The sequence below is a fragment of the Opisthocomus hoazin genome, chromosome 8 (genome assembly GCF_030867145.1).
Source record: "Opisthocomus hoazin isolate bOpiHoa1 chromosome 8, bOpiHoa1.hap1, whole genome shotgun sequence".
NCBI lineage: Eukaryota > Metazoa > Chordata > Aves > Opisthocomiformes > Opisthocomidae > Opisthocomus > Opisthocomus hoazin.
In genome coordinates, this window is record NC_134421.1 from 19,452,250 (window position 1) to 19,475,343 (window position 23,094).

The 23,094-nt window shown below is 46.4% G+C and overlaps 2 protein-coding genes and 1 long non-coding RNA gene across 6 annotated transcripts in view; 2 read left to right on the forward strand and 1 right to left on the reverse strand.

The window, feature by feature from the left end:
* The window catches only part of AGBL3 (AGBL carboxypeptidase 3), a 23,246-nt gene extending 14,541 nt beyond the window's left edge, over positions 1–8,705 (forward strand). Inside the window, 4 exon segments of the mRNA XM_075429468.1 lie at positions 858–924; positions 4,801–4,869; positions 6,006–6,063; positions 8,168–8,705. Coding sequence (XP_075285583.1) covers positions 858–924; positions 4,801–4,869; positions 6,006–6,063; positions 8,168–8,193 — 220 coding nt within the window. The 3' untranslated portion in view covers positions 8,194–8,705.
* On the reverse strand, positions 4,863–17,223 carry LOC142362315 (uncharacterized). Its single transcript, XR_012764956.1, has 3 exons — positions 17,080–17,223; positions 8,688–8,883; positions 4,863–5,252 (listed from the first exon to the last, which is right to left on the reverse strand). It is a non-coding gene; the product is annotated as an uncharacterized LOC142362315 (long non-coding RNA).
* A 30-nt stretch (positions 17,224–17,253) lies between these two features.
* TMEM140 (transmembrane protein 140) lies at positions 17,254–22,721 on the forward strand. 4 transcript variants are annotated; one of them, XM_075429469.1, is made up of 4 exons: positions 17,254–17,374; positions 19,394–19,512; positions 20,101–20,207; positions 20,963–22,721. In XM_075429469.1, exons 3-4 carry the CDS (start codon positions 20,189–20,191, stop codon positions 21,601–21,603), a joined length of 660 nt encoding a protein of 219 aa, XP_075285584.1. In that variant the 5' UTR covers positions 17,254–17,374; positions 19,394–19,512; positions 20,101–20,188; the 3' UTR covers positions 21,604–22,721. The 4 variants fall into 4 exon arrangements, with proteins under 4 accessions (XP_075285584.1, XP_075285586.1, XP_075285587.1 ...); XM_075429471.1 differs by having other exon boundaries at positions 20,966–22,721; XM_075429472.1 differs by lacking the exon at positions 20,101–20,207.
* Positions 22,722–23,094: the final 373 nt, after the last annotated feature.

Here is a 23,094-nt window from a genome sequence, read left to right on the forward strand (position 1 = left end):
GGTCTGTTGCATCATTTAAATCAATATGCTTTCTTTCAGCCTTACGTTTTTCAGAGCAAACTAGCCACAATATAAGGTATATTGTTTTGGTTTTGTGTAGACCTAATTTCATCAATGATGGAAGGTGCTAGTCTGATTTTGTTTAGCCAAAGGGGTTGAGTTCAGGGTAATTGATAGCAGTGCAAGAATCTGTACGTTGACCAAACAATACACCTGTTAAACATGATCTGCTCCTCCTGTGCCAGTGCCGACTGGGAGTGACTGCAAGACCAGTTGAGCAGCTGGTTTGAGAGAGGTGGTCCTGTGGTCATTTATGAGGAAATAAAACTTTTGTACATTTCTTTTTTGGGGAAACATTAATAACTTGGATCTATCTCATCAAACTTTAGACGCCTGGAGTATAGAAATCAAGAGCTGAGCTTCACAACTGGTGCTGAACTGCAAGAAAATAAAAAGGTTCACAAGGCCTTATTATGTCATCAGAGAACTAGCAGAAGGCTCGCTAGGAGCAAAGAGGGTGATGTTCTGGGAGAGAATTTAGGAGGGGAGGGGAAAGGTGTGTGAAGCAGAACTGAAAGAAACCTAGGTAGAAGCAGCAGATGCCATCTGGATAAATCACACCTCTTTCATTAACCGAGCTTTCTGTAAGATGATGATGCCCACTTTTTGCAGATTAGCTGTAGGTCTGTAAAATTAACATGTGGATCTGGAAGACAGGCATGTGGAAAGCACATTTACATCTCTACAGCTAGGGTTACTACAGAAAACAAGTGCGAATGGTTGGAATGAATGCTGCAAAATACTGTTTGCCATCACCAAATTTGGAAATTAAACAACACAATGCTCGTCTTTCACAGCAGCCAAACTTCTGACAGTCCAGACTCCTGTGATCTTGATGCACATCAGCTAAAACTAGGTGCTGAGGTATGCTGTGACTTTTTCTCGTGTCTTTACATCTGTGTCCTGAATGCCACTGGGGAAGAATCACTAGAGTTTAACAGGCTCTATTTTGAAGAACCTTAGGATTAAGTCAGTCAGAATAGCAGTTAACAAATCACTAGCCCATGGAAATACAGTCCAAATTAACAGTACAAAGCTGTAGTATTAATTTCCCTATAGCTTCAGCCGGTTTGTTCAGAAGGTGGTGGTTTTGTACCAAAAGAAGGTGGCTTTCTACCTGTCAGGTTCTACAGTACAGCTGAGTAAGCAGAGGTAGGGTCAGGGTGAGGAGGGCACCAGCTTTAAGCACAGGAAGTATCCTGCCAATGTACGCTGGTGTCAGCCGTACTTTGCAGGTACCCAGTGCAGAGTGTTCAGGAGTTGTGTTCTCCTCTCACACACACAGGCAAGTCATCACACTGATGCTGAGTGCTGTCAGCATCAGGCTATCCCACTGCCTACTTCTAATCTCATAGGCAAATGTAGCCCCAGATTTAAAAAAGTGCTTTCACTGGAGAGCAGTGAGACATTTTATTGTCCTGAAACCTGTATTTCCTTGTTTTGGTGAAAAGAACAGGTTGAAACATGGGGTTTTTTTTCCTTGTTTACTTGGTGTTTATTTCTTTGGTGCCTGTGATTACCATAATATTAATCAAGATGTTTTCTGTAGATAAGCAAAATGAACTTTTGTGAATGTATTACCTTTAGAAAGTTTGTGGGTGAATTTTAGCCAACAATAATTGTTCCTGTAAATTGTTGCTTCCTGTTTGTGACATAAATACAGTAAACGAACAGGAGTAACGGGGAAACTAGTACCAAGACTGTGTATTAAGAGTGTGTAAAACTGAAGTGATCCCTGTAACACTTTACAAAATACGCAGACAGGGCATTTTAGATGACCGGGCTGGCATGATTTGGAGTTTTAGATCAAGTTTCAGAGATGATAGTTTGAAACCTAATGTAGTCAGATAAGCTCTGGTGAGTGCACTTGTGGTGAGAGAGGCTGCCACAGACCCCTTTACATGCTCTGCCCCTCCCTGGAGGCATTTGTCCCTGGAAGGACATGTTTGTGCCAAGTCCAACAGTTCCACTTAGTCCCACTGTCATCCAGAGTTTAAGAAACACTGCAGTGTTTTGTACTTAAGGAAGGTGAAGTCCAGACAGACTTTCCACGAACTCAGCCCACCTGGGGGGTACTAATTTCTGATGGAAGGGCTGCGAGGGTGGCGTTGACTTTTAGTGTTTTAATGTTTATCCACACCTTGAAATTTTTTCCCCTATTCTGTTCAGCGCTTGAAGAACCAAACAGGAATTTCCATCACTGATGCCATGGTATTTCCAGGACTATATTAGTTACAGAAGGTCAGCCATAATGGGTTGGATGAAAAGTCTCTTTTGCATGGTACAAGAACTGGTAGCAGAGAGTTGATGAAAGTACACAGAGGAGGGATGAGTTTTGAGATAATTTTTCCTGAATGTGCCCTCTGTCATGTTTGTTCTTATGATGCTGCCTTTGGAATTGAGTTTATTCATATGTGGATGCTAATCCACATGCACACATTTCCCGGTGCTGGATTTAAAAAAAAATATTCATGAAAACTTTAGAATTAAAATGGTAAGTGGACTCTAAAGTTAGCAGCATTTTCTGGTTAACACGAAGTATCCTGGACCTTTTAGTACTTCTCAGCCCTTCATCCTTTCTTGCCCTACCTCCTCTTGTCTGGCTGGCAGTACGCCTGTGGGGGTGTGACATGGGGCTGGCAGCTGTGAGGACTGACAACTTGAGAAAAATTTGCCTAAAACTCTGAGCCTTTCAGCTTCATTTGATACAAATAGCCTTATTTGTGTCAAAACACTCACCATGCCACTCAGTGGGATTGATTCCAGGGTTTTTTTTGACGTCCGTAAGCGCTGTTTCCTTGTGGTCTATAAATGGTACATACAAGCAAGGCAGGCAGGTTTGCGTAGTGTCTGTGACTAAGCTGTATCCTGAGCAGTCTGCCACATAACTCTCATTCGTAACTGCTTATTGCAGAACATCTATGCATAGTATTTATCCCGAGGATTGGGATTAAAAGGCCCTGTAATGAGATTTATACAGATGACATGGGAGATGTGGAACCCTGTGGGATAATTGTGATTTCAGGGGACTTTCAAACATAAAAGAAACATCCAAGAACAAAGAAAGGCAGGGATGCCTTCCTAGAAATGCTTGATAAGAGCCAAACAGGACCCACACGAGAGCATTTGTTAAAGCTTAATTACTTCAGGGTCTGTGCTAAATAATGGATTAGCATATTCCTCATCCTGACAGACTTTTCATACAATGTGATGAGCCATTTAACCGCTTTCTGTCCTCCCGTGTCTCCACTTGCCACATTCATTGTTGTGTATTTCTTCCATTTATATCCCTCTGATGTTCAGTCCCTGCTGTGACCTGGTTTAACACAGTAATCTGATAGGAAACAAACCCAGCAAAAAGAATGAGGTAGTTTTCTGCTGGGTTAATGAGTTAAATCAGCTCACACAAGATTTTTTGAGCATCAGAGTCAGTTTAAGGGATGCAGGAAAACACTATCTAGGAGCAGGGACCAAAGTGGCAGGAATTGGAGTCAGGGATGCAGGACCAAAAGCAAAGTAAAAGATACTTTCTTCTTCAGTAGCAGAAAGCCCTTAGGAGATCTCAGTGGTCTGTGACACCACAGCTTTAGGTGATTATTCAAATCTCTTTATTTTAAAAGTTTACTTTAGAAATTAGTCACTAATTTAATACACAGTAAAGAGGAGGCTTTTCCAGCAGAGATCCCTCTGGGTGCAGAGCCCAGTCCATCACGTGACTGTTCGAGGAGGGGATGAACATGTTCAGGACTGAACACAGCTTTGGCCACGTAAGAGCATGATTCTGTAAGGGTATGCCTGCCAGTACCTATAAATACCAGTATACATTGCAAAACTGTTATTTGAGCGGAGCTTCACTAGGTCCTCTTCTGTAATTTCTGTGCTGAAACATAGGTAAAGAAATCTTTCATGCAGTGAAATTGTATTAATTGCACTTGTGCATCTTTCATGCAATGAATTAAAGCACTTTTGCTGAATGTATACTAGGAGCAAAACACATCAGAGTGATATTGTTGCTGTGTAAAGAAAGTAACAACAGTTTATCAAATGAATTTGAAAGAACAATACATCACAATTCCTGCAAGAAGTTTATTTCTTTTGTTCTTTTCATGGTTATGTGCATTTTCCCATGTGGATCTACTTCAGTGACTGATTAAGATTATTAGATCACAAGACTTACCAAAATTTCTATTGTTCTTGATGGAAGTTCTTAAAGGCATTTGAAAAAGGTGAATAACAAGGGATACCACAGGTACAGTAGAGTTTTTGACAGAAATTAATGCTGAAACTAATATTTTTATGGGTAATATTCTTTTTATGTACATAAACATTATAATACTGGCTGCTTCATTAATGCTTTAATTGGTTCAATAGGTAGACCAGTGCTTCCCAAGCTTTTTGCATTTTGTGCCAATCTTTATTTTCAGAAGCCCCAACATCGGAAAAACAGAACCGTGGCAATTAGTACTACTGAGAAAGCCTGGCTCTCCAGGTTCCCAGACTAAAAATAAACAAGCCAAACTGAGTAGGAAGTGAGGTCCCTTGTCAATGTGATATGTTTGTGTCCAGGTTCATAAATATTTGCTGAACAGAACAGCATAAGGAATTCAATCTTGAGCAGCTTGCTTACATGTGTTCCTTCTGGCATTGTGATTATCATTTTTATTTGCAACTCTTTTTTTTTCTTTGTAACTATAATATTCCCTCATGAATCAAAATGGTTATGTACTATTTTCTGTGCAGAAAAAAAATGAAACATCAGGAGAACATTTTCACAGCATTGCTAAAGATAGAAGTAACGAAAGCAAAAATGTGAGTATTTTTCATATGTGCTCTTTTTCTGACAACTTAATTCAATGACTGTAACTTTAGACAATTTTGTCACCAAAATCTGCTGACCTAGAATGTTCATTGCTCTTTATTTTTCATCCATGAATGAAGTATCAACATCAAAAAGTCTGGGATGGAAAAAAATTGTAAAATTATGTCTCATTAATATATTATTTGATACATTCAGAGCTTTCTGTCAAGGAATGTGCCCGGGAGCTGGAGATTATACTAGCTCTTCTTCAGTCTTCAAAACTCCGAACACCTCACTCCCTCAACTGAACCTGTTTGACTTCTAGTTTCATTGAAGAAGATTTTTGCCAAGTCCATTAAAACATTTTCTGTTGTGTTTTCCAGTCCAGAGAGTGCTGTGAAGAGAAGAGAAAGGGAGAAGTCACAGGACATTCTAGGGAAACAGGCAGTAAATTTTTTAATTGACTCTGAGATCATTACCAAGCCACAGTTCTGAAATACTTGTGCTGGCAATATTTGTAAAGCTGCATCATGTCCCTTCCTAACATTCAGAGTGTCTGATTTGGTACTCAGCATTAGCTGGCCTAGCAACTACCATGGCATTAAGTTTATTAAAAGGTCATTGTCAGAATGGTTGGTATAAGATCTCATCTTTTTTAAAAAAGTCACTTCTCCATTATTGCTGTTCAGCATCCTACATAACTGTTGAGAAAAATGTAAGCCTCGTTGTAGTTCACAAACACTTGAAAATCATAGGTGAAAACAGTGGAGTCAAATGTTATGTTCCTATGTTCATGAAAAGGAATTTAACATTAGATTTTTTTTGTAATGCTGAGCACCTAACAGCTTGCAAAGTGAACACAAGTTGCTGAGTTTTCTGAGCTTTGAAAATCAGGCCAAACACTGAATGCCTAGCTTGCCTTCTGCTTAAAAAGAAAAAAAAAAAGAAAAAGCCTGATCTTTACATGTTAAATGTTTCCCACTAGTTATTGAACCCTTACCAAGCTTCCTCTGTCCTAACCTAGTGTACACTCCTTGAACAAGCCATGAAGTGCCTGATCATAAAGATGATAGTACCTTTTTGTCATTCAATCTTTTGGGACTTAATAATATTAAGAATTCGTTCGTGTTTCTATTCTGTATCACAGACTCAAGGCCTTGAAACTCAACATAAGATTTTTCAGGTACCTGACCCAGTGAAAAAAGGTAAACATTATATGTTTAATTCCTAAAATCCCAATAAACCAGTTTTTTTTCTATAATCTCAAACCTCAGTAAAGAGTATGTCCCAAAAAGATAAGTACAGAGTTCTTTGGCTGGGATTTCACTCAGTCTCAGCATTTGGAAGAGCTCATTTTTCTTTTAATTTAAACTGTCTTCATCAAGTTATTACACTCTGCTTTACTGCTTGGGAATGGTCTCGCTGGAGAAAAATGGAACCCGAGGCAAATTCCAGAGAAGTGAAAAAATATTTGTTCCTTTTGGCAGCAGAGTACACACATTTGTAATAACGTGCTCATGTGGTCCAGAGAGACTAGAGGAGAAAAACATTCATTAAAGTCAAACAAGGCAGCCCAAATCCTGGGCGGAAAATTGAGATGAACCAGAACTTTTTGGTTTTAGTACAGACGAAATGGGAGAAGCAAATGTGGAGGCTAAGGAAACAGAACTGGAGGACTTGTGTCATTGCAAGCATGAGGAAATCTGGGAAAGATTTAGGTGTCAAATGAGCAAGTAGCTCAACATGAGTTATCTTCATACTGTGCCACGAGGACAAATACAGTTCTTACCTATGTGAAAACAGAAGGAGGGAAAAGCTTTCTTTACTTCTTTGTAGAACTTCTCTGAGACTAACACTGAATTACCTTGACTATTCTGGTGTCACCATTATTTAAAAGAATTTTTTTAAAAAGAATACAAAAGATAACTCCAGAAAATTTAAGAACCAGAGACAACCTCTTGTCATGACACTTAAGAGAATTCAGCCGCTTTATGATGAACTGAGACTTTATGGGATGAAGATTATCTCCTAAAATATAAGGACATTCTTCAGTAGAGCAGTTCAGAGTAGCAGATAACCTCAGTCGGTGCAAAATAAAGCAGAGGAGCTGTGACTGCAGTTGATAAGAGATAAATCTTCACTAGAAATAAGAGACACATGTTTTGGCAGGGAGTCGGAACACCCGTTAGTGCAAACTCCAAATGTAGTGAGTTTCTGTCTTGCTTCCGTCAAACACACAGTCTACAATAGGGTTCACAGAAAACAGAATAAAATTCCTAGCCTGTTTTTCGTGGTAGGTGAAATAAATTATGAGATAATCTGTGCTTCTTTCAGGTCTTAAAAATCTGATTTTTGTAAACTTAGAATTTTAATTTTTGACATGAAAACAGAATAGGCTTCTTACAGGAACACAATTTATTACAAGGTAGGGTTTGGTAGAGTTTTTGGCAGCGTTTTAGTTGAAAACATCAATGTGGACAGAGTACTGATAAACAATGGAATTTGTTATGCTTAGTGTCAGACTTTGTGGCTTCACAGATAACCCACAGAGGCGTGAAACAGCCCACTATGAAGCATACAAAGCCAACAAGTTAGTCTATGAGGAGAACAGCAAAGTAGAAACGTCCTGAATACAAAGCTGGCTGCCCTCACCTCACAGTGCCATAAGTCAGCATTCATTGATTTTAGCCATTCTTATTATTTTTATTTATTCCGATAAACACTTGTGAGCAAGGTTAATTACAGCATCATGTCACTCTTAAAAAATTCTCACAGCTCATATTGTTGCCAGAGTTTTGCAAAGCTGATAATACATTTCTCTTCAGGTCTGACCTCTCCTACACAGTCAAACAAGCCTCATGAAATATTCTGAGAATTATGAAAAGAAAAGAAAATGGTTTTTCTCATTGAAATAAGAGCTTTAAAAATCTTTTCCAGATGTCATGTCAGCGAATTATACAGAACAGTAGTTCAGCTGTTATTTTTATGAGCAGAGATCTAGAATTTCTCAGTGAGGACCAGACGGGAAATATTAAAATAGTCATACCTATTACCTGTGTTTTTATAGAAATCTGTGGGTTTTATGCATTCATGGGGACCTATCACAGATCAGTTAAACAGAGGAATGTGAGAACATATTACTTCTTCTCTGCTTACATTAAGGATACTGGAATTAATTCTCAGGATGATCCTTATAATTTGCGATTTTCACACTTTGGGTGCTGAAGATCTGACAATGCAATGCTGCAGCGGTGCGTTTTAGCAGTGACCTTGTGCTTGGTTCTGAATTCCTGTCTTGTTTTTTCTCAGGCACCCAGAGGTATTCTGCCTTATGACTGCTTTGGTTTTGTCTTGGAGAACTTAACCAGGGAAAGAAAAAACAAACAACAAAGTGGCATGGTAGCTGGAAAACTAACAGATTAATATGTTGTTTGTGAAGGGATTTGTGGGAAGGATGTGCCCGTGGTAGAAGAGAACTGTATTCATTGATTGAGGGGATCCTGTGTTCTTAATGTATTTTTTTAAACCTATGTAAACATAACTGGCAGGTTTCCCTGTGTTTTGCCCTCCCTACTTTATTTTGGCCACGTGGGTTAAATACTATTAATGAAATTCAGCATCAACATTACAAAGCACCTCTTCACTTAGAATAAAAGGAGCTTCCAAATGTTGCGAATATTATTTATGTCCAAGGGGCATGCCTCCTCATAGACTGTCAGACCTGGTTCCTCTCACCCACTGATCACCGACCTTACCCAGTAGTTCCCTGCCTCACCGTGCCCTGCGGGTGAGGTATTTGCAGCGCAGCACTAAAGCCACTGCAGCTGACCTGATCCACGGCCGGCTGCTGAGATGCCTCTGCCGGGTCAGGTCACGCTGAGAGAGGCCCGGGGCCTGGGCTGCAGCAGTGATTTTGCCACTTGAGGAGATGTGGTCTTCACCCACCATCAGTGCCGAGGCCGTGCCTGTCACAGGAGCCGATGCGCTGGAGATTCATGTGTTGAGAAAGAAGGTACGTGAGCCACCTGCAGTGTGGAGGGAGAGATGAAGATAAAAGTGACTGCCCCTCTGCCAGCTCTAAGTCTGGGCACAAATCATTACAGCTGTAATTGGCTTCTGTGGGACAGGCGGTCCAGTTAAGTACAGTTTAGCTATAGTTTAAGTACAGTACAGTTAAGTACATTTAAGTGTTATAACTGATGAGGGCTTGCCTGCAAAAGAGGAGATTAATAAAGAATGAATTTTTAAATGTTTTTTTCAGTCTTGGGTGACTTTAAAGCACTTTCTTCCCCAGCTGCAGCTGCTTGTTCCTAACTGTTGTGTACCCTACCCAAGGGTAAAAATGTAACAGCTCATGTTCTTCTAGGCTTTCCTGGAATTGATGTTGCTTAGAGGAAGTTAAAAAAAACAAACAAACCACAAAACAAAACAAGTCCTGCCTCTTAATGTTTTGTGGCTTTTACATCTGGACTGGAGTACTATCCCACAGCCTATAAAACACTTTTTATCTCCTTTTTCTCCCTCCTACTGCTCTTCCAGAGATGTCTTATCATTAGGGTGTCTAGTGAAGGCAGATGCTATACACGTATCTGAGAGCAAACAATTTCTAGCGCAAAGGTTGCTGTCACTCGCGTACTTTGATCTCACCTGTGCTGGACCACTGTTTAGCTGCTGCCCAAATGTCGTGGTACCACCACCACTCTGGAGGCTGCCACACCACTTCACTTAGAGCCTCCCTGGGTGCTGGCACTGCTGGTGCCCCAGGGCACTTTGTTCTTACGCAGCCAGCCACCTTGCAGTAAGCACTAGCAGCTCAGCAGCTCATGAACGCATCGCCTATCAAGATCAGTCGGGTGAGACCAGCTCTTCCTCTCTCCCACTCCCACCCATGTGGCTTGAGCAGTGGAGCTCAACATAGTACTCAGGCTCTGGAGATGCCTGTTACAACTTTAGTCCAGTGTCATTTCAATGTCAAACACTTGCTTTCCTTGGAGCAGACACTAAGAGTGAGAACATGTTCTTCAACAGGGCTGCATGCTTACCAAAACAAAATAATCATGTTGCCTTTGGCACCTTCACTTCCTGATTTACAGTTTTACGCATAGTGGAACAGTTTCAGTGGGAGCTACCTAGAGTGTCTTTATCCCACAGCAGCCTTTATTAGGCAATAGATCAAGAAGGGGAGGTGGGCATGTGAGTTGGAGTCTGCTCAATGTGAAGAAAGTCTTAATCCCCACAACTAGTCGTCTGAGTAAATGGCTTGATGTCCAGCCACGTCTGCTTACTGTAACTCTACTTACTATAACTCTTCTTTCTATTACCGTAAGTAGAGTTACAGTAAGTAACTGTATCAGCCTCAGCCAGTTATTGAGTCTGAACTGGCCAAGACAAAATTTGGATGTTTCATTGTGTTAATTTTTTTTAAGAGATCTGATATGCACTTTTGATATTTTTCTTTTTTCTAGTTTTTACAGTAAAATTGCCAATTACAACCTGTGGCATACAAGTAGGAGAGGATTCCAGGTAGAATACTATTATATTTTACAGATTTCTAGCATTTTTCACAAAGCAGGAGAGAGAGAATTATCCCAGCCTGATTTGTCTCGTATCCACTCTCCTTTCCTTTTTATGCTCCTCTGACACTATGCTTCATTTTTTTTCATTCATAAACTAGACAGCTGTCCTTGGCCACTTCATCCCATGGTTGAGACTGCAGTGGAAGGTGGTATCAGAGAAGCAGAGAATCCTCTTTGCTCCATCTCGGCTGGAGCAGCAGACCCCCTCCATCAGCACATAGCTGAAGCTCCTTTCCCCAGCCTTGCTGGACTCACTGATGCAGAGGCACTGATCTGGTGCTTTTCTGGAGGAAGGGATCATTGCTGCTGCCTTGGGAGGGAGGGAGGGAGGGAGGGAGAAGACAGGACCATTCAGCTACTAAGAAACACGGCAGAAGTGTGAAAATTAAGGCCAAGCCAGGCTAGGTGGCACAGACAGTCCAAAACAGACATATACTAGTCTAGAGTGGTTGGATACCTTAAAATCACAATATTGTCACGGTGCTGGTGCATGGCTCATTACTAGTGCATTCCTTTCACTTCTAGGTTCTGGTGCTTTGGCGATGAACAATGAAGGTTTTACACTCTTACAGGCATGCAAGGCCCTGTGGCAATAACACTGACCATCAGTGTTGATTACTTTCATAAGTACCCACCTACTGATAGCATAAAATGTTCTGTGCCTTGCTGAGTGTACATGTGGCTGTTGTTGGGTAACAGAGCAAAGTGGAGTTAGCTAGCTGGTTAGATTGCAGCAGATCCTGCCACAAACACCTTATGAGATAAAACATACTAATTTGTTCCCACTAAATTATCTCAAAGACTCCTACTTTGCACCTTAAAGCTGAGACTTTGCTACACAAACTTGAAAATTTTAGGCTTTCCCCTGATAAAAGAGGAAGGAAATGTCTTTAGTGTCTGTCTTTACTTCTGTGATGATAACTCTCTGCTGCTTCCATGATGGGTACTTCTGGGTGACTCAAAAGGGATAGTGGTACAGTGGCTACATGACGTTGGCAATAGTATCCTTAAGATAGTACGATGGCATTGTGATTCTTTGTAGTTTGAAATACAGTAAATTCCTCCTTTTCTTTTTTCTTTTTCTCATATGATTCTTAAGAAATGCTTGAGACTAAAGTAGCGGTTTTACCTGTAAGGATTTTCTATTCTGTGTGGTCATCTTTATGTGTATCTTGTCATGAATTTGTGTGGAGATAAAATATTTTCTGGCCTGATCTCTGTGTGTTTTAGCACTGAGAGTCTCATCCATGATGCTAAAGGCAATCGTGAAACACCATCTGTGCCACAGGAGGCAGGAAAATGTGTATGCAATGATACAATCCTATCCACAAGAGAAAATTTCCATTCATCTAGCTTTAATCTGGTCTCCCAGAAGATGAAGAAGCACAATGGCAAAAAGGCCTCCAAGTCTGCAGAGAAGGCATTTCAATATCTGAAAGGTTTCTCAGTTATTGTTCTATTCAAAATACACCAAGGAATAGGATTTAGTTCTGTTTTGTGGGTTTCTTGGTCTGGCTCTCTCAAGGTGCTGAAAGACATAGGACAGATGGTAGCAGTACATTAGCAGTGCTGGAAAACTCCTAGGTGTTCAGCAGCGGCTGATACCTGGTTTCACAGAGCTTCCCAGCTGAGACCCTTGAGAACCAGAAGGTGCTAATCTCTCTGTGAACAGCCCGGGGAAAAGAGCTTGGAAAATCTCAGCCTAATGGCAAAGGACAATGCCTTTGACCCTGCACTATCCTTCTGCAGTTACTGGTGGGAGAGGCTCTAGCTATCGGTTCATTGCTTGTCATATGTATCAGCATGCCATAAAGGGATGTATGGTCTGATTCTGTGAAATGTTGGAATTAATCTTTCCAGGAGGGGTTAACAGAATATCATCTCGCTGGAGCAATAAAACCAGGTCCTGTGCTTATGGATGAAGTTTCTACATTTTAGTACTAGATTTTGAATCATGATGTAGCTCTTCTTTAGTAAAGGAAATGTTTTTGCCAGTTTCTTGTGAAGGAAACCAAAGCCATGTACTTTTCTAGGAAGTAGTAACTCTGTAGTACTTGATATAGATTTGTTTTTTCCTCATTTTTGGCTCAGGTCATGATCATAGTGCAAAGAGCAATTCAAAAAAGGAAGAAAGGCAAATGAAGGAGAGGCTTCTCTCAAAAAGCACAAGGCCCAAGAAAACCAGGACACAGCAAGCCAAGACATAAATTTTGGGAAGAGTAAATCCTGCCAGGCACAAGGCACACTGCAATTCTCTCTGCCCTTACTGCCTGAAGCGAAGAAGAGACAACATGGTGCAAAGTACCAGCATATGTTTTGGAGCCCCAGTTTTTTAGCCAATGGAGGCACATGAAAATGTCACATATCTGATTTGCTTAAACAATTCCCAAGAATTTGGTTATGGGTTATCACTCTGCCAATGAGGGAGTAGTACCTGCAGAAATCAAAATTCTTCTTTCTCTTTTTTTTTTTAAATAGTTCACACACATTGGCTAGTGTGCACATGAAGTTTCTCTCGCCACATGAAGAAGTATCCAAATTCTAAACCAGTTTGGTTGGGAGCCTCTCCTGAATATAAAGTAGCATGTGTCTTAAACAATGTATACTGGTTTTGTGAGTCAGATTCCACTTACAGAAGGAGTTCTGTGAAGAGCAAAGTGCCTCCTCTTCTTTTTCTTTCCTCTTTTTTTTTTTTAATCCACTCTATTTGGGAGCTTCCCCAAGATTCTCAAGGAGAGGGATTATTCACCGAGCAGCAGAAGCCAACATTCCTTGATCATAGTAGAGAAACTGGAGAGTCATAAGCCACAAAAATGATTCCCCCCTTTCACCAACTGACCAAATACAAGTTACACTCAAAAACATTTGACATAAAGTCTGCACACAAATAGTCAGTCTGTGGAACTCTTTGCTAAAGGATGACATGGATGCAAAAAACATAGTTGGATTCAGGTGGACATGTACCTTATAGATAGACCACTGGGAGTTTTTGAATAGACACGTATGGCTTGGAAAATCTCCTTGGCTGTAAAGAGTGAGAATGTAGGAGAATGCTTGGGAAAAGTGTTGGATGTGTTTGTTCGACTCCTGCTCTCCCCTGGGCATCCCTGCATCTTGGAGGCAGGGTACTGTGATGGATGGCCCCTTAGCCTAAACCAGTATGGTCATTCACGTGTTCTTACATACCTGGGTAATATTTTATTCATTACAGTCATATACCTGCGTAGTCTTCATTTTCTTGATGTGTATACTGTTGTACAGACATTTCAGAGAAGAGATTAAAAATACACTGCTTAAGACAGGTACTGAGTGTTGTCTGCTTTACATTTCATAGTACTTAGGATTGCCCAGTAAGCAAGTCAGCGAGCTTCCTCGCTCTACCTTGTCTCTCTTTCTACAGCATACCCGTTTTAATCTGTACATTGAAACCTATTGCTGCAAAATCAGGGTCATCAAGTGTTGAGCATTTGAGTGGGCTAAGCCAGAACTGCCAATAATAAATGAAACCTAAATTACTTGTATCTGCAAGAAGAAAGAATTGGCCAAATACTTAAAATACTTTATCACTGAAAGGAAATATCCCATACAGCCCCTCTGTTGTGCACTGTATAAGAGACAAGAGGAAAAATCATATCATATTACAGCAAGAAAAATGCAGTAACAAAGACAAAAAATTAGACACGTAGGCACAAGTCGTCATTGCAAGGCCTCCCAGAGACAAGTGGGTCACCTTTGTGTCAGGGCTAGACCTGGATGCGAGTATGGTGAGGAAGGGCACCTTCCAAGCTAAAGGCTGCAGTCAGCCGGGCGCCGCTGCCGGGGAATGAGTTCTGGGAGCCTCACATCCCATACCCTGTGGGAACAGGGTTCAGACTCAGGGAATCCTACATGCAACACACGTGCAGACAGCACAAAGCCATTTAGCTTTGCACTGCCGCAGACTCTAACTCTTAGGTAGCCAGCAACCTCCTCTTGACAGCTGTAGGAAGAAAAGCTTACAGCTGGTTTCATTTCACTGAGATTTATTTATTTTTAGTTGTCAGCAGATTACAGATGAGAAAAAAAAAGTCATTTTACAACTTCTTCTGAATAAAAGTGATTTCTAAACAACATAGAAGAATATGAAGTGAACTCCAGTCTCTCCAATTCTCTCTCAGGAATCCTTCAAGTCTGCTACAATGGGGCAATACTAGCTATAGCTGAGAGGGTAATTGAGTAACTAGAGGGAACAGAGATCTGCTGTGGAGATTCCCTCAGGAATTAGAACCAGGGTCATGACCAACTTCTAGGAAGCAAGTATAGTAGCTTACTTTTAAAACAGCAGGCTAAAATAAGCAAAACAGTTTTGAAAGTCCCAGTTCATCTCATGCTTTACTTGTGATTGCTAATATTACTCAGACTGCTGAGATTATTGCTGTGTGTGCTTTAACTGCACCGCAAGAAACCAAGAGCTGCAGAGGAGTTCATTCCACTGTAAAGCCACGTGAAAATCTCCTTAATGCACACAACAAATTAGATTTTTATTTCAGGAAACTATTCCAAGAAGAAAAAATTGCACAGGAATGTAGTGGAAGCTGGCTGCTGGGAAGGACTCCGCTTTCCCACCCATAGACACCAGGCCCCAGCAGTCCAAACACTCCATCCGATCTCTCCTACCGCCAGGCACACATATGTAGAAGCCCTCCTCTCTTTCTCCTCTCCCTTCCCATTCCTTCGCCATCAGACATGTTGATCATCCCCCTGCTTACCCACACCCATCACACCTATCAACCCCAACTGCTGCATCATCAGATAGACTTTGAGCACCTGAAGCCAAAGGGACAGCCTTACACCGCATCCGTAAAATGTCCCTAGGAAGAAGAACAGCAGGGCATATTCCATCCCGCCCAGCCTTCGGGCACAACCTTCCCTGCCCAAACACCTGGAAGGAAAAGGCAGGGGAACTACCTGCCAGAGAGGCAGCCAAAGATGTGGAAGCAGGCCTCCAGAATAAGAAGGTCAGTGGCACCAAGGGCAAGTCTCGAGCTAGAGGTTGGCTGTACCTCTCCCTGCTAGCAGCTGTGGCATCCCAGGAGGCATTACAAGCAGCAGAGACAGAGACCCTGCAGGGGAGGAGACACAAGGCTCCTCGGGAAACACTGAGGAGTGCTCCTGCCATAGGTGCACAATCAGGCAACCAGCTCAGGCCAGGAGGATGACACACTCCAAAAGCAACACTCCCAAACGGTGTATTTATTGCTCTGAGCAGTGCAGAGAAGGCCAGAGAGATGGAGGTGTGTACAAAGGCTAAAGCCAGGACGAGTGGCCATCTGTCACACTCATGAAGGCTAAGGCATGGGAGATGGGAAGGGGATCAGACACCTGTCTAGGAGGACAGTGGCTCAAGGGAAAAGTGCTGTGGCATGATGGAGCAGACCCACTGTGGCAGTCAGCCTGATAACCCCAGCAAACAGGACCCCCATGCAAAGTGAGGGCATTTGTGAAGGAGCTCCCTGTGCTTTCTGCCTGTGGCAGCAAAACAGCAACCTCCCCTGCGGTACTGAGGTCAGTTAAGGAGTTGGCTGATCATCAGACCCATACACACTTTTCCTTCCCGAATGACATAAAAGTGAGTGGCATGAGGCGAAACTGCGTGACCGTCCGTCTTGAGAGAACAAACATGCCTCCTGCCAGTGCATGTTTCCTCACTGGAACATAAGTCTTGCCTTGGTGGTCTCTGCTAGTACCTCAGTTTCCCAGTCAGCAGCCCCAGTGTTAAATGATGGACACATTCAGCCCCAAGGTTTCCTTCTGTGTCCCTGCCTTTCACCACATTCAGCTCAGCAGCTATGGCCTGCTAGGCTGTATTTGCTGCAAGCCTTCTGCCCCTGTCCCTGATTTCTCCCAGCATAACCCCTGTCCAAGCCACCTGTGATCTGAACCACCTCGATCAAGATCCTTGTCCTTCTCAAAGCTAAAATTATTCCATGCGAACAGCCCAGATAGGAAGGCACCTCCCCACTGCCACCTGCCTGATGGCTCTATCCATTGAGCTTCTCTTAGGGCTTCCTTTCATACTTCCTTTCACCTTTCTCGTGCCCTTGGACGTGGGTGCTGATATTACAGGGTCACAGTGTATGTACCACCTGGAGGTTTCCAGGCCATGCCTAAACATGGAAGTACTAGGTGGAAGTCTGGGAACAGCTTCATGGTTAGGTGTCCCACACGTATCACCCCCCAACACACACCTCTAACAGACCCACCACCAAGGCTGCTTATAGGACAGGACAAATGGTTCTGGATCTGGCCAGGAGGAGTAAAAGGAGAGTTTTGCCCCTTACATCACTCGAGGTTTAACAGGTTTCCTGTTGCAGCAGGCAGCTTGCTGCTTCTCCTGCGACGAGCCTGCGCAGGCACTGTGTCTGCGGGCAAGGGGGAGCTGGGGCGAAGCTGGGACTGGGAAACCCAGGGAGGGGAGCAGCATTCAAAGTTCAGAAGGGCAAAGTGGTCAGTGAACTCCAGCAGTGCTGCGGTAGCCGGGTCAGCACTGGGAAGGTCAGCCACCTCTACACGAGTGTCCAAACAAAACACTCAGCCCCCACGGACACCCAAGCCACTCCAGTAGCACAGCTTTCCTGGGTGAGCTTCACCCGATCAGTTACTCACGTCGGTTAGACTGGCCAGAAGAAGAAAGCGCAAACCTGCCCCCAGCTCGGATGGCAGTGGCTGAGCTTGAGTTGTTTTCTTGCTGGTAATTAGATAACGCGGTTATCAGGGAGGAGCCCTGCCTCAGGCTCCCATGGCTCGCAAAACCGAAACAGAAAGCAAAGGCAGCGGGCTGTGACACGACAGGGGCTGTGGTGTCAGAGCCCAGCAGCCACAGACCGGCTCAGCTGGCCAGGGCAGCGCCTCGGCCCTCTCCTGCGAGTTTCAGCTCCACACCCAGCCCCATGGGCAGCCCGTAAGTATCCTCCGCTGGGTCCTCCGTCTTTTTAATGCCACTGGCATCGGGGGGGAGAGCTGCCAGGAGAAGAAGTGGTGCTGCAGGGTGCAAATGTCTGGGAGGGAGCAGGTCCTTCCCCAACTGTGGGACGCTTTGGGGGCAGTTCCTCCCTCCCCTGCCTGGTCTGTGTGCCTCTGGCTGGTCTCTGTTTGCCAGCAATCCGAAGCTTGTCCGCAGCCTTTCTTCACCTGTGGTTTCCCCACAGCCGACCCCGCCTGAGGGGGAAAGAGGGATCCTGGAGGGGGGGTGGGCGGTTTGAAGGAAAGGTGCCAAGTCCAAAGCTGCCTTTCTTTCCCACCACTCTTGCACGGCATTGCTCCCCCCAGCAGCCAAGGAGGGGGGACGCAGAAAAGCCAAGTCTTCTGGGGGGCTCTTCAGTGCAACAGAAAATGCCCATTCCCTTGCTGCTTTGCACTCAGCCTGTTCACTGCAGCAGGGTCTGGCGGCTCCACAGAGATGTTTGTCCCTGCACGGAGGCCAGACCCTGCCCTGTAGCTGCGTGCCGTGGCCTCCCCATCCCAGCTCTCAGCCAGCAGCTTGCTGGGGAGAGGCACAGCCCCGACCTGAGAAGGTGCTCGCCTGCCTAGGAGCCAGCAGAGGGGAGGGCTGCGCGCTCCCGGCAGCACAGAAGGTCCCTACAAGCCCCATCTCGCACACAGACAGCCCCGGGAGCTCCTGCACCGTGAACATGGAGCCCCACCCTGCCCGGGAGACCGAGACACGGAGCTCTCCCACGGTGAAGTCCAGTCCTTCCAGCGATGCCTGCCCAGAAACAAGGGGGTGACACCAGACTGGGGCCCGCTGTGCCATACTTGCGTTCCTCTTTCTTGCACCTTTGAGTTAGAGCCGCAGACTCTCCAGTCCGAAGGTGCAGGAGTCTCCTTAGAGCCGGAGGGCTGCAGATGTCTGGGCAAAGCCCCAGCTGCACACCAAATGACAGCTCTTTCCTGTTTATCCCCTGCTCCTCAGCCAGGCTGCCTCCAAAGCGGCTTCGGGCCGAGCTGCAGAGCTCACGGATGCCGTGCCTATGGCTGCAGGGGTGGCGGGGCAGCAGGTCTCAGCTTTCATTGCCAAACCGTACACTAACCCCAGGCCAGCTGTGGGCTCTCTGCCTCAGCTGGCCCAGGGCACCCACAGTATGCATGTTTCTATCCCTGTCACAGTCACACGGAGGGATGGGGACGCACCTGCTGGCCTGGGCAGGCAGCAGGAGTCTGAGGGACAAATCTGTCTGCACTTTGATGGAGTGAACAGAGGGGCATCACCGGGAAAGAAAGTAGGTCCTGAAAGACATGAGCCTTAAAGCAAAGGAGAGGGCAGAGGAACCATGGGATTTCCCTGGGCTGTCACACATGCAGAGATCACATGGCAGCACAGGGTCTCCGAGGTGGCTGTCCTCCACCCCTGCCATGTATTTCTACAAACCTGCTAGGAATTTAATTCTCTGTTCCCTTTCTAGTAAACATGTGCCACTAAGGCAATTTTTAATTGCTTTTATATTTTATGGAGGTGGGAGGGTAAGTAAAAGGTAACGTGAGGTGATTGAACAAAAAGCCCATGTTTCTACAAGCCTGTCTTCCTTAGGAAACCGGTCTCAAGAAACACAACAGCGAGGGTTGGTGGGTGGGCACAGCTAGGAGCTGGCTGGGCTGTACTGGTGCCAGGTCCGAGTGCCGAGAAATCCCTGGGAGCTGGTCAGCTATCTGAGAGCCCGCTCCAAGCGTGGCTTGTTCTCCCTCTGAGGGCTGCGAGGCAGGATGGCAGGGAGAACAGTGGGTGGGCAGGAGCCCTTGCGGGACAGGGAGAGGAAGAGCAGCAATATCTGGCTGCAGGAGAGCACGTGTAAAGATAAACCAAGAGGCAATATCAGGGGCAAGACAAACCCTGGTGAAATCACATGTGTGTGAGGTCTCATGCTGCAGCATGCTCTGGGCACGAGCACGGATATTTTCCTGGTCGTTTGTGTCTTCATTGTAGATTCAGAACAATGGGTATCCTCCAAGTGACCTTCCAGTCTCTCCAGAAGCCTGTTGTGAAGAAGACCTCCAAGAGAAGCTACAAGAAGAAGTGAGGTGTCAACCAGGGGAAGGGGACAGGTTGGTGTCTACATGCTCTGACCCCCTTCCATGCTGTGTGTGCGCTCCTCTTGGCCATCACGGTGGAGGAGGAGCAGTTTGGAACAGAGAAGCTTTACCCCTGTGCACATTAAACACAGGTACCCCACTCCCAAGTATCCTGGGAGACAGGGAGTGGGAATGGAATGCTGAAGATTCTCTAGTCACCAGAACTGCAGCCAGGCAACAGGTACAGGTGTGAGTGGGGTCTCTCCTGGCACTCTAAAAACTCTGAGGCTGTGCCAAATCCACAAGCAGCTGTGGGGTGATGGCCTGGGACATCCAGGACACTGGGATGATATACCACCAGGCAGTGGGCAGTGGAGGAGAGACAGCAGGACCGATGTGAACTTCTTGAGGGAAGGTGGTAAATGATTCACAAGAGAGAATGCTTGGCAAAGGCAGGAAAGGGATTATTTGAAGAGCCCCAGACCAGAGGCTGAGCGTGAAGCCAAGGTCTCTGAGCTTCTTGCCCTGTGTTTGCGCCTTTGTGCGGACACAGGCGGCCAGTGCTGCAATGCCGCGTCGCTCTGCAGCCAGTGATACCCCTTCCCTGATCCCATTTTTCAGAGAGAAGCAGAAGCCTGCAAGAGGGCCCTGAGCACAGTCCACAGTTCTGGGAGAGGAAGTCCAGTTTGCCAGGCAGCCTGAGAGAGGAATGAGGACTGCAATCCCAGGTCTGTCTCCATAGCACCCATCTCCCCCGGGCCCCAGAGGAGGGTGAGGGGCTGCAGGTGGGTCGGGTAGACAAGTGCCTGTGCATGTGGGGCATCACTCCTCAGGCAACCAGGACAGCGGGGCACCATGTCTTCTAGCCTTGGTGGGGAGCAGGGCTGTGGGTGATGAGCCCTGCTGTGCCCAGAAATGTATGGGCATGCAAGGGCCTCAGGGGCGTGCGGATGCTGGAAACGGTGGCGCCAATGGCATCGGGTGTCCTGGAGCTCTGGGAAGGGGGGGTGGGGAAGCAGAGGGAGCCCTGCACTTCAGACAGTGCCATGCCTGCATTTTACTCAGTCGTCCAAAGATCACAAGGGATGTCCTTGGCTAACCAGAACTGAAAGAAAAGCATTTTCCCAAAACAGCTGTTAACCCCCTCCTTACCAGATAGCAGTGTTTTGCTCCCCTCCCATCACTGCAGCTTGCTGACAAATGCCTCTCTTGCCCAACATGACACCAGGGTGCAAAGCAAGCCATACTGTCCTCCCAGTGCTGGTCCACACACGGGAAATCATTAAGCCACCTTTGCTGTGACCAAAAATGCACCCCACCTTGACCCAGTAACACACGCGAAGCACAGTCAGAGGCAGGACTGAAACCCTCCTGCTCTGCTTGCAAGGGGAGTCCCCCTCGGGGACAGGCTCAGAGCACGTCGTGAGAGGGGTGCCGTAACACGCACCAACCAATGGGTCGTCCCCCCCTTCGTGTCTTGCAGTAGACGTCCCCACAGCAGGCTTTGCCATGGTATCAAGAGAGCATGCAGGGATCAGGATGAGTCTGCTGCGACAGAGGTGCAATGGGCACCTGCTCTCTATGCTGACCCTCCTGGAGGCTGCCGGGACCTTGGCCTTGATGCTCTACGCGCTGCTGTGGGAAGCTGGGAACCTGGTCGACCTCCCTGACAAACGCATTGGCTTTTACAACTTCTGCCTGTGGAACGAGACGGCCAGGGAGCTGCAGTGCCTGGAGTACAAGCATCTGCAGGTGATGGGCATCAGCCTACCAGCAATGGTGCTAGCCAGGGTTTGTGTGTATGCCTGCCTGGTCTTCTGCATCTTCTACCCCATTTTTGTTGCACATGTGAAGTGCACAGAGGATAGAGAGGCCTGGAAGGTGATCCTCATCATACTCATCATCAAGATGATAATCCTGTCTGGAGGCCTGGGTACATTTCTTTTCCAAACCTCGCAGTGGATTCACCCCTCTGATTTCACTGGGGGTTTCCTGGCACTGCTTGGGACTCAGGCTGTGCTACTGCTCCAGATTCTCACTGTCACTGGGTACCTCAGCTGGGCCAAGCACACACACCGGTATCAAGGCTCTTTTACCGAGGAGGCCCTGCCCATTGATATTTGACAGTGAAGAAGATGCAAGAGCTATTGATAATCTGATTTAAAACAATAATCCCACTACAGCTTTAGTCACTGGCAGGAATTTGATCCTTAGTCCAAAGGCCCGTGTCCAGCCATGCTCTGGCACGTGGCTGTGCGCAGTGCTCCTGCGGTCAGCAGGCAGCAGACACCAACACCCACAGCACAGCGTGGAATCTTCTGGGAAACAGCAGTGGGTAACACCCCCCTCAGCCTAGGGTACAGCATCAAAGCAACAGAATTTCTGGCCCTGACGCAGAGGACAGTGAAGGCGACAGATTTGAACCATCACAGAGTGGACACAGCCCTCGGGCCATATCTAGCCTAAGTACAGGCAGGCAGAGAAGCCAACAGGCTTCCTTTCTTGAAGTTGCCCAAAGAGACTCTGCTCGTTGTCCACCTCCTGGACTAACCAAGGATGCCTTCGAGGCAATTGTGACTTGAGGAGCTGTGGCTTCATGCTGCCATGACAGCAGTGGCAGCCCCAGAGGTGCACTGGAAACGCTCTCTTCAGCAGGACCACCTGTACTTCATAAGCTGAAACAGCATCTGGAGTGTCTCTGCTTTGGGGTGAAATGGCCCACACTGAACTCCAGCAGCAGCAGAGCACCTGGAGGGGAAGCCTCACAACTTGCTGAACGCTGAACACAGCCCTCCTGAGGAGGGTTTCCACGAGGAAGCAGAGGATTTTAGTTCAGAGCCCCAGGTTTGTCCCCACTGGTATGACAGTGCTGAGCCCAGCCCTGCAGCAGCCTTTCAGACTCCTGGTTCTGTGCGAGGGCAGCTCGCCGCAAAGCTCGCTCGGACCAACGCACGCCCCGTGGAAGGGTGTGCTCGGGGAGCAGGGCCAGGGCTGCCAACGGCCGGGGCTCAGGGCCCCAGCTGGGCCATCACAGCCAGGGCACTGGAAGGGGTCTCCCTGCCGTGGCCGTACACAGCACCGCTCCGTGCCACGTCTGTAACCTCGCACAAAGAAGCATCTGCGTTCCCCGCCCCGTGCCCTTCGGGGACATGAGGGTCTGTTTTCTCTCCTGCTGCAGTCTTGGTAGGGATGTGGCTGGTGATGGTGGTTTGACCAATTCTTTGTTTTAATAAAGGCTCTCACACCTGCCCTGGCCTGATGTGGTTTGTTCATCCCCCCTTTGGACCAGGAAGAGGACACTGGGCCACCGTCACCCCTTCTTAGACCCCCCCCCCACATTGCCATGGGGTCAGCCCCTCCGGATGGTCCCTGCCCCTGCCGGTCCGCTCCCACCCATGTCCTCCTCAGCTACGGGAGGCCTGCCCGCGCCTGGAGGCAAATTCAGCGTCAGGTCCGATGGGGACAGCCTGACAGGCCCCCCTGCAGCTGCCACAGAGGGAGCACAAGGACAAGGGAGGCCCCAGGCTGAACCACGACTGTCCGGCTCTGCAGAGCCAGCAGAGGCCTTCCAGGGCCAGCGGCTCCCTGCTCCCCTCCGGTCCCAACACCGACCCA